The following is a 9,847-nucleotide window of genomic DNA, read 5'->3' as shown; positions in this document are numbered from 1 at the left end:
TACAGAAAGAGTGCCTTTGAGCCGAAGTTTGAAACCAGTATGCAACTTCAAGCTGAGGGAGCCCACGACTTCAACTTCAGCCCCCTTTCCATTCACGACTTCAAATCTTCTTGTACACCTTCTCAAGGTATGGCTTATATGGAATCCCTGCAAGGAATTCCCAACATGAACAGTAGCACCTGAGTCAATCCGCCATGTAAATTTAGAAAAATCAACATATAAAGATTCATCTGCAAGAGTGATCTCATCCTTACCATTTTTATTCAGCCACTTAAGAAAACCCGGAAGTTCCAAGATTTGTCTATTTGTAGAAGTTGGAAAGTCTCTCTCCATCGCAATTTGTAAGATTGACAGGAGCATGCGCTGGAGGAGCAGAACGTGAGAAACTTGGCTCATTGCATTGCTTAGGCTTTGGAGCATTCTTTTTGAAAAATTTCTTGTTGTTGGGCAGGTTATTGCTTTTGAGCATTTCTTTCATGATTTCTCTGCAGAGTTGACATGGAAAATTTGGCATTTTTGTTCACTCTTCGTTCTCTCTTCCTCTTGAGCATGGTGTGTATGAGTTAAGGCAGTGTCCATTTAGTTTTAGGAGGATTATAGTTTATCTTGAATGAAGTGAACTGTGAGGATAGTGACTTAAAAACTAAGAGCACAAGAAGCTCTTCGCTCATGTCACACTTCATTGTTTTGAGCTTTGCCGCGACTGTTGACGCTCAAAATTGGCACAGTCATAAAATTAGCATAGGTTATATCAAGAACAATTCAAACTTATGATTGGAAGTCACCTTGGAATGTCTCTCTTCGAGAAGATCAAGATGGATATCAAGATAGTCTAAAACGGAGCTCGGACTCAAAAGTTATGACAAGTTCAGAGATGCTCATGTTGACACCAGAGTAAAGAAAGGCATCAAACTCAATCAAGATGGCCTCTGGTGGAATCTGTTTAAACATGAAAGTTGTGCGTCTCGTCGAAACGATTGATTTTGATATAAAAAACGTCTTAATCCGAGTTCGTATGCAACCTGTGGAGGCAAAACAAGGTCAGAAACAAAAGCTGCAGAGTCATTTCGGACCGACCGAGTTGATTTGATCGGTGAGACCGAGTTTGTCCGAAAATTTACCAGAGATTTGGCATTGTTGACTCGGTAGGACCGAAGCAAACTAATCGGTAAGACTGAGATTGATCCAGAAAGTTACAGAAAGTTGACCACGTTCACTCGGTGGGACCGAAGCAAACCAATCGGTGAGACCGAGATTGATCCGGAAATTGCCAAAGATTCCTATCCGAGTTAAGTTAGGGTTTTTGATGTTTTGGACGGAATTTTTAGTCCTTTTCTTGTACAGGAAGTCCAGCCGCCTCTTATATATGTTGGGGGTGACGGTCGATTGAAACAACACACAATCGAACAAATCTATCTACATCTTTTACCTTTACTTTTCCTTCTCCCTTGTTCTTCTTCTTCCTCATTCTTCGTTCGTTCTTCTTCATTGTAGGGCGGCGAACCTCGAGGCCCTAGGGGCGATTAGGTCGACCTAGGGCAGCCCATAGCCGCTACGCGCCCTGACGGGGTCCTTCCCGGGCGTGTCAGGTTTCGGGTCCTCAAAAGCGCCCGCCGGATTGTCTTGCGTACCGCGCTTCCGGTAGGTCTCCTTCGACGTGAGCTGCGGTGCATCACCCCCGGCGTCGAGGGTACACGGTGACGTGTTTGTGTGCGAACACACTTTTTGGCGACTCCGCTGGGGAAGAAGCTTTGAACGGTCTCCGGCCCGTTCTTGCTACGAAGAGATCGTCATCTAGGGTTTGCAATCTACAAAGGTAATATGAATACCCAATTCACATATGTAGATGCAAATAATGCGTATGTTGTTGCTAGATCATCTAATGAGCATAATGTATCGGCTAGCCCTATATTTATCAATCATGCATCTAATTATGTGCAAGGGCCGATGCAACAAAATCTCCATGATTCTACTTCATATAATTTTAGCAACATGCAACATATGTATCCCAACCCTCATGCATCGGCAACCCCACAAATCCATATGCCGATGAACAACATGATGGGTTCGGTTAATCGATTTGAAACACCTAATGTTAAAATTTCCAATAGCATAGAAGAAAGTGTTTCACCTTTTTATCTCGGCAACTAATTTGCAGTATGTGAATCCAAACGTGCCGGTGGATAGGGGAATTGGCCATGTTGCTACTAGTTATTTGGCCAATTACCCTCAAACATCATATGCTACACCTAATGCTACTAATTTTTTGGCACCATACGCAACTGTTGATGTCCATAATTCGGCTCCGCACCTTCATGGTCATGGCCGAATAAGTGAAACTTCTGCAGGAGCACAAATGCCTTCACCTACTACCGTGGCATATCATGTACCCCCTACACAATTACAGAATTTCGGCAACATCTTATTGCCGAAAGAGTCTAAAAGCATCGGGGGGCAACCATATCCAGACTGGGTGGTTGAGAACAATCTTACATTCTCTTGGGATTTGTGCAACTCCATTCGACAGGAACTAATAGAAGGAGGGAAGCCTCATGATTTTGCTGCAGTAAAAGCTAGAGTTGTGCAAATGATGCAGTCGCCCAGTGTTGTACCATCTAGCGTACCCCCTAAACAATTGCAAAGTTTCGGCACCTCATTGCCGGAAAAGTCTGAAAGTATTGGGGGGCAATCTCATGAGGAGTGGATGGAAATTGAGATGAAAAGGTTCAAAGCTCGCCAAGCTGAGATGTGGGCTAAAATTAGACAAGAGCGAGAAGCCTTGCAAATTCAAAAAGATAAAGATATTGATTCGGGTAACAAAGAAAATCCAGTTATTGAAAAAGCCGAATCAAGTAGTATATATTCTGAGTCCATCAAATCCAAAGAAGCAAGCATTATTGAGAAAGGGCATGGCAAGCGTAGGAAAATAGCGGTGCTTGATTTTTCTGAAGTTAGCGGAACCTACTTCCTGCCCTATGAGTTTCGTGCCGTAGAAATTGACAAGCCTCTAGGACAAGAGCAAGTAGCTGAACAAAGTTCGGCTGACAAGGATCTTCAAAGTAATGTTGCATGGAATCAAGAAAAAGATGATGATAAGGCGTTGGGGAGCCATCCAAAGATAGATCAAGATATTGTTCAAGTCACACCACCATCATGCTCTCCCAATAAATTTGAAAAAGTATGCCTAGCAAGTAATTTTCCTATTTCCAGATTTGGTCGCAACTTCATAGTTGATGCATCTATTAGAAAAATCCTCATAAGTAATTTTGAAAGACCAATGAAGAAGGGTTATTTACTTGTTAGCAACAAAATTGTTATTGAGCATATCGGTCAACCCATTGTGCCATTCAGAAAGACCGATAGCGAAAAATTATTGCAGCCAAGGCTTTCCCCGTTGCTTTATCTAAAGCTCATATCTAATTGGATAGCTTTGCTTATTTCTTACTTGGCTTACACTTGGTCTCAATTGAGACATGTATGTTTTAACTATTTTTGTTTCAGAAATTTAAAGCCAAGGTTAAAATCTTCTGAGCAAACCGATGCCAGTATAGTTTCTTATCCAAAGACATCGGAGGTAGAGTGCAAAACACAATGCATAGCCGAATGGGGTGATGCAAAATCTGAATCATTCATTTGCTTAACTCCAAAGCCGTTCTCACAACAAGATCGGCTAGAGAATAAAAAATTTACCTTCAGTTCAAGCATGTGTGATCAAATATTTGATTTATTTTTGAGAAATAATTATATTAGAATTCTTGACCACCATGTTGAGCCATCTGTCCAGGGACGAATGTATTGTAAGTTGCATGATTCGTCCAAGCATAATTTTGAGGATTGCAAGATGTTCCATCAAATAGTTAAATCGGCCATTGATAAAGGACGATTAAAATTTGTTGAGACACCAACAGATGACGAGTCTATTCGAATTGGTCCTGATGGCAAAAGGTTTTTGCATCGGCTGCTTCAAGCCGATCCATTTAAAGAAAAGGTAAAAACTACAGGTGATGGGATCGAGCTTTCAAGTAATCAAGTTGTTGAAGAGCATAATGAACATAATCTTGAGGGCGAGAATTCCATCGAAACTACAATGAAGACGCCAAAGACTGGGGGGCACCAAGCAAATCCAATGATCGACGAAAGCAAATCAAAAGAAAACAAAGGCCGAAATAAGCGCAAGTATAAGAGATCAAAAATCGGCTTTGTTGAACTATTGGATAAATATCAAAAGAAGAGTGATGAGAAGAATGCTTGTCGGCCCAATCCTAGAAAGAAACCAAGATCACCCCCAAGGCGCAAATATGAGGATTGGTATTGGCAAAGTGAGAATTTTAATGCAACATATTCATATCCTTATTTTAAGCCACCAATGCCAATGTCGTGGATGCCTCCCTATGCTCATATAGATCCATACCCATCATGGGACAGGTATGATACAAGGGCACATTCTCCATCTTATTTTAGATCATCTCACCAATATTATGCAGCTCCGAGAAGATCAACATTTGAACAATCACATGTTAAAGACTGCTTCAGTCATAAGAAATTGGTCCAGAGCTCAAGGAAGAAGAAAGAGGTGATCAAGCAAGTTTACCGTGTTAAAAGAGATGGTCGTAAGAGTGCAACTTCAGATTTGATCTCAAATGAAAAAGAGCCAATTAATGTGTTGACATTGGCTACTAAAGACAATGAGACAAAGCAACCAATTATTGAGAGTCGAAGTGCCAAATCTGAAGAAAATAAGTTGAGAGTGCACAAGGCCAAAAAGAAATTGCCATTGGTCAAAACAGAATCACAGCCGAGATGCCCACTCGTCTTATCCTATTGGCAAAAGAGGGAACTACAAAAACTTAGTGCACATGAACTTGAAGAAAGGAACATGGCATGGGTTCCCAAAGGAAGTGCTCAAAATAAGAATTATGTGAAAGCATCCATTACACGACGTGCGGCAAAGATGAAGAAGGAAAAGAGTGAAAACTATGAAGGACCAAGCCGAAGGTTTCAACATCTTCGTTCCACACATTATCCATATTCTTCAACTATGTCATTGATGCCTATGCCATGGAATTCGTCATCAAGTATGATTGGTTACCCTCAATGGACTTATTATAATCCATGGATGCAATATAATTTCTTACATCATGAAAGGGTATTGCCAAATCACTATACATTTGATTAGCTACAAGTTTGTTGCTGATCCAAAGGGCCGAAATACTTGATTTGTCATTTCATTTGTTTATTTCGGCTATATGTGCTTTGAATGAAGTTTACATAGTAATGGACGATATATACTTACCGTCCTAAGAAGATGCAGAATGGACGATGGAGTGTTGACATCGTCCTTAGAACCAACATGGTACAAGTTATTTTTCGGCACGCTAGCTATGCCGAAAAACAGGGGGGCATGTGTTGACGCTCAAAATTGGCATAGTCATAAAATTAGCATAGGTTATATCAAGAACAATTCAAACTTATGATTGGAAGTCACCTTGGAATGTCTCTCTTCGAGAAGATCAAGATGGATATCAAGATAGTCTAAAACGGAGCTCGGACTCAAAAGTTATGACAAGTTCAGAGATGCTCATGTTGACACCAGAGTAAAAAAATGCATAAAACTCAATCAAGATGGCCTCTGGTGGAATCTGTTTCAACATGAAAGTTGTGCGTCTCGTCGAAACGATTGATTTTGATATAAAAATCGTCTTAATCCGAGTTCGCATGCAACCTGTGGAGGCAAAACAAGGTCAGAAACAAAAGCTGCAGAGTCATTTCGGACCGACCGAGTTGATTTGATCGGTGAGACCGAGTTTGTCCGAAAATTTACCAGAGAGTTGGCAATGTTGACCCGGTAGGACCGAAGCAAACTAATCGGTAAGACTGAGATTGATCCAGAAAGTTACAGAAAGTTGACCACGTTCACTCGGTGGGACCGAAGCAAACCAATCGGTGAGACCGAGATTGATCTGGAAATTGCCAAAGATTCCTATCCGAGTTAAGTTAGGGTTTTTGATGTTTTGGACGGAATTTTTAGTCCTTTTCTTGTACGGGAAGTCCAGCCGCCTCTTATATATGTTGGGGGTGACGGCCGATTGAAACAACACACAATCGAACAAATCTATCTACATCTTTTACCTTTACTTTTCCTTCTCCCTTGTTCTTCTTCTTCCTCGTTCTTCGTTCGTTCTTCTTCATTGTAGGGCGGCGAACCTCGAGGCCCTAGGGGTGATTAGGTCGACCTAGGGCAGCCCATAGCCGCTACGCGCCCTGACGGGGTCCCTCCCGGGCGTGTGGGGTTTCGGGTCCTTAAAAGCGCCCGCCGGATTGTCTTGCGTACCGCGCTTCCGGCAGGTCTCCTTCGACGTGAGCTGCGGTGCATCACCCCCGGCGTCGAGGGTACACGGTGACGTGTTCGTGTGCGAACAGCGACATTGCTTATACTTAAGATGTGTTCCCTCACATTTTTGTGCCCATCATTGTGGGTCGCCAATGAGACCATGAGGAAACGGTTCCCGTCGGCGGTCCCAGTTGATGAACTCGACCAGCTCGTGGCCGAGAAGTCTATGGCGGTGGATCTGGTGCGCTAAATCCCCGACGGCGAGGTCCCGCCGGCTCCTGACGCCGGCGGGCATGTGCTTCATCGGGAGTACTTCAGGTGAGGGCTCGGCTTCACGCTGCACTACTTTATGCGCGGGCTGCTTTACTTCTTTGGCTGTCAACTGGCTGTCAACTGCATCATATTCCGCCCAACGGGGTTCCAATTTCATCACTTTTAGCGAGTGCTTTCTTGGAATGGCTCCTCAGTATGAGCTATTCCGATACTTTTTCTGGGTCCAGGTCCAGGTGAATGGCGACACCATCTGTGACCTCGGAGGGTCAGCCTACAACTCCGACGTACTACCAAGTTCTTTCCCGTGAAATTCCTGAAGTGGATCCGAGAGTTCTGGAACCTGTAAATTGTGCCTTCATACTGATGAGTCTATTTTTCACGTTCTTGTTGAATGTGAGCATGGGAAGTTATTCTGGGTAGAGGCATATTTTCAGCGAGGTGTCAAACTGCCACGTTTACACCCAAGCTTCTGGGGTGGGGATATTTTGATGCGTGATGTGGTATATCTGGAACAGCTGGCCGTAACAACTTTGTGCATGGGAAAGAGAAGTCTCTAGCATATCTTGATCTGGTTTCTGAACTAGTGTCATCATTGGAATTGCCTTTGACAGAGCCAGTGGTGCAGTCACACAATCACGTACGTAAGCGACCCCCTCCAGGCCGGCTTCTGATCAACACGGATGGCTCTTTTGATCCCCATGGGCGCAAGGCAGGGTCCGGGTATATGTGTTGTTCGAAATGAACATGTAGAGTTTGTGGAGGCTGGGTGTGTTCCGCAATGCTCCGTCACTGATCGGTTCATGAGCGAGCTGTTATTAGCATGCAGGGAGGCCCTTGAGTGTACCAAATCAAGCGGATTCCAGAAAATCATTCTACAAATAGATTGCTCCCATCTAGTCGATCTATGGAAGGACTCTCGGATTTCCGAGAGTGGATGGTGTTCATATCCTGCATGAGTTAAAGAAGTTGCCTGACTCTTTCTAAGAATTGAAGCTTCTCTACATCGGCCGTGAAGCAAATTCAGTAGCACATCTATGCGCAAGGGAAGCTCTTAGCATGAGTGTTAGTCAATGCTTTGAAGTAATACCTGGTTTCCTGGTAGCATTTTTTCTATCGGATTGTAATTCGAACATTCCGTAATAAAGGCCGAATTATACTTGTAAAAAAAAGAATAGCCCATGAACCCAACAGAGGACCCCCACCCCAACCAGGATATGCGACGAAAGTTCCTTATTGATACCCCGCAACGAGGTGCTTAATACTGTACACACCATGTGATAGATTCAAATTTAAGATAACCTGGAATATGAAACGAACAGACTTTGATACTTTCTACAGAACCACCCCTTGAAATGTAGAGCTATATACTCGACCATCCTAGGTCACATATTGCCTTGCCTCCTGGTAGAGCTATATACTCCCTTGAAATAAGTCATGATGTCATTAAATCAAGAGGTTTTTTACGGTGCATCATACTACTGCCAGAAGTGGGTAGTATTGGCTCTAATCCAACCATTAATTTAGGCGGTACTTAAACGTTTCAGGCCAGTTAAGTAGGGGTACTTTTGACCCTAAATTTTTCACGGGCAAACGACGGGTAACTGGGTTCATGGCCTGATAAGCGCCCGTACTGGACATCAGGGTCGCCGCATTGGAACAGTCAGACCAAAGGACGAGTTGAGCAGTGCACGGCGGCCGTAGCCCCTCCTCGCACGCCACCATCTCCGCCTCAAGGGGGGACGTGCAGTGCTGCATGCCTGCAGCCATCGGGACGCAACGAAGAGGATCTTTTTTCATGGTCCCGGAGAATCATGTCCGTGCCGGCCGATCCGTCGGCGGAGTGGCTACTGGAGCTCATGGAGGCCACCGAGAGATACGTATTACAGTGCGGTGTCCAACAACTCGGCTTTTCATTCACATCTACTTGGCTCTTTTACCATGAAGCTGTGCCGGGCACAACGGGATGGGCTCCGGCGAGCCGGTGCAGCCGAGGTCTGGAGGTGGACGTCGCCAGCACGGCAGCTCGAACGTGCTGAGAATACTGCCATCGCAGCAGCATGAAGGATGATGTCAACGTCCGAGGCGTTAGTACTTAGTACGCGTGGTGACGATTGTATCTAGCAGTGAAGCATCTGCGTCGATGCAGAGACTAGAAAGTTGAAGTGGAGCAAGCATCTGCGTCGGATGCACATACACTGGATCTGTTTTTGCCCCTAACTGCCAAATCGGTATGTCACTGTTCCGATTTTGCCCCTCTAACGGAAAATACTAGTACACGCTTTTAGCAGAAAATACTACACAGTTTGAGAAGTAGTATGTGTTAATCTGGTCCATTGGATGGACAAAATGGTTGGCTTATATTAATTTGATGTACTTTAAAAGGTCTCTAAATCAAAGGGGATTGAACGGCCAGACTTAGCACACTATAAAAGACAACTCAAATCAATTTACTCATCCTATCTTGTAAAAAAGTACTGAGCCCAAATATATAGTTGGTACATGCTGTTACACACTTGAACCTCTCTTTTCACGGTTAAACGGTAATGGTAGTAGCATGACGATTGCATAATAATTTTCTGAAATCTTCAGCTTTTGTTGCTCTATAGTTAGAGAAGCCAGGGAGCTAGATTGGTGACCAGCACCTCCAGGATGGAGGGACAGCTGCTCTTCAAATGTGCAAAGCCATCACTTGCCATGACTGCCTTGAGGTTGTCAACAGAAGCGAGGAACTCGAAGCATGCCTTCTTAAGACCATCACAACCATGCTGTTCAGCCAAGGCCAATGTAGTCGCCGCGGTGTCTTTGTTGATGGACTTGCACAACGTCTCTTCGCACATCAACTTTAGCCTCTGGAGGTTATACCTATCCGCGGCGACAAGTAGATGTTGTGCCATCCCCACGATTTCGTCCTTGTCAGCCTCTGGCAAGGAGTCGGCGTAGATGAAGTGAAGCATCGCCTTGAAGACTTTGGCTTCCATGCCATCAATCCGTATGCAGGCTGCCGCCTTCTCTTTCATAGGACCCAAGAGCTCCGCCATGAAGACCGGGGACTGAGCAGCGACGATGTACCTATGCGCGGGGAACGTTTCACCACCCACCTCGAAAGATATGTCCCCTCCCTTTCCGCTCGTGAGGAGGTCGAGCAGGTGGCGGCACTACAACAAGAACCCCCTATAGCAACGCATTGATGCGTTGTTGTACATTCGTATAAACGTTGCAATGGTCTACACCAACGGATTAATA

General features: G+C 44.4%; 1 protein-coding gene across 1 annotated transcript; it reads right to left on the bottom strand.

Moving 5' to 3' along the window:
- Positions 1 to 1,000: 1,000 nt before the first annotated feature.
- Positions 1,001 to 9,582, bottom strand: LOC125532950 (BTB/POZ and MATH domain-containing protein 1-like). Its single transcript, XM_048696792.1, has 3 exons — positions 9,247 to 9,582; positions 1,198 to 1,280; positions 1,001 to 1,022 (listed from the first exon to the last, which is right to left on the bottom strand). The coding sequence occupies exons 1-3, from the start codon at positions 9,580 to 9,582 to the stop codon at positions 1,001 to 1,003; spliced, it is 441 nt and encodes a 146-aa protein (XP_048552749.1).
- Between the last annotated feature and the right edge of the window lie 265 nt (positions 9,583 to 9,847).

Source organism: Triticum urartu, chromosome 1 (genome assembly GCF_003073215.2).
Source record: "Triticum urartu cultivar G1812 chromosome 1, Tu2.1, whole genome shotgun sequence".
NCBI classification, from domain to species: domain Eukaryota; kingdom Viridiplantae; phylum Streptophyta; class Magnoliopsida; order Poales; family Poaceae; genus Triticum; species Triticum urartu.
Note: the sequence above shows the minus strand (reverse complement) of the source record. Positions and strands in the feature narration are given on the sequence as shown.

Excerpts from the sequence above, each read along its gene's own strand:
- LOC125532950 (XM_048696792.1), bottom strand. The coding sequence starts at position 9,582 with ATGGAAGCCAAAGTCTTCAAGGCGATGCTTCACTTCATCTACGCCGAC. Across the intron at positions 1,281-9,246 it reads GCTGTCCCTCCATCCTGGAG|GAATCTTTGGCAATTTCCGG; the intron begins GTGCTGGTCACC and ends TAACTCGGATAG. Across the intron at positions 1,023-1,197 it reads GTGAACGTGGTCAACTTTCT|GTTGCATACGAACTCGGATT; the intron begins GTAACTTTCTGG and ends TTGCCTCCACAG.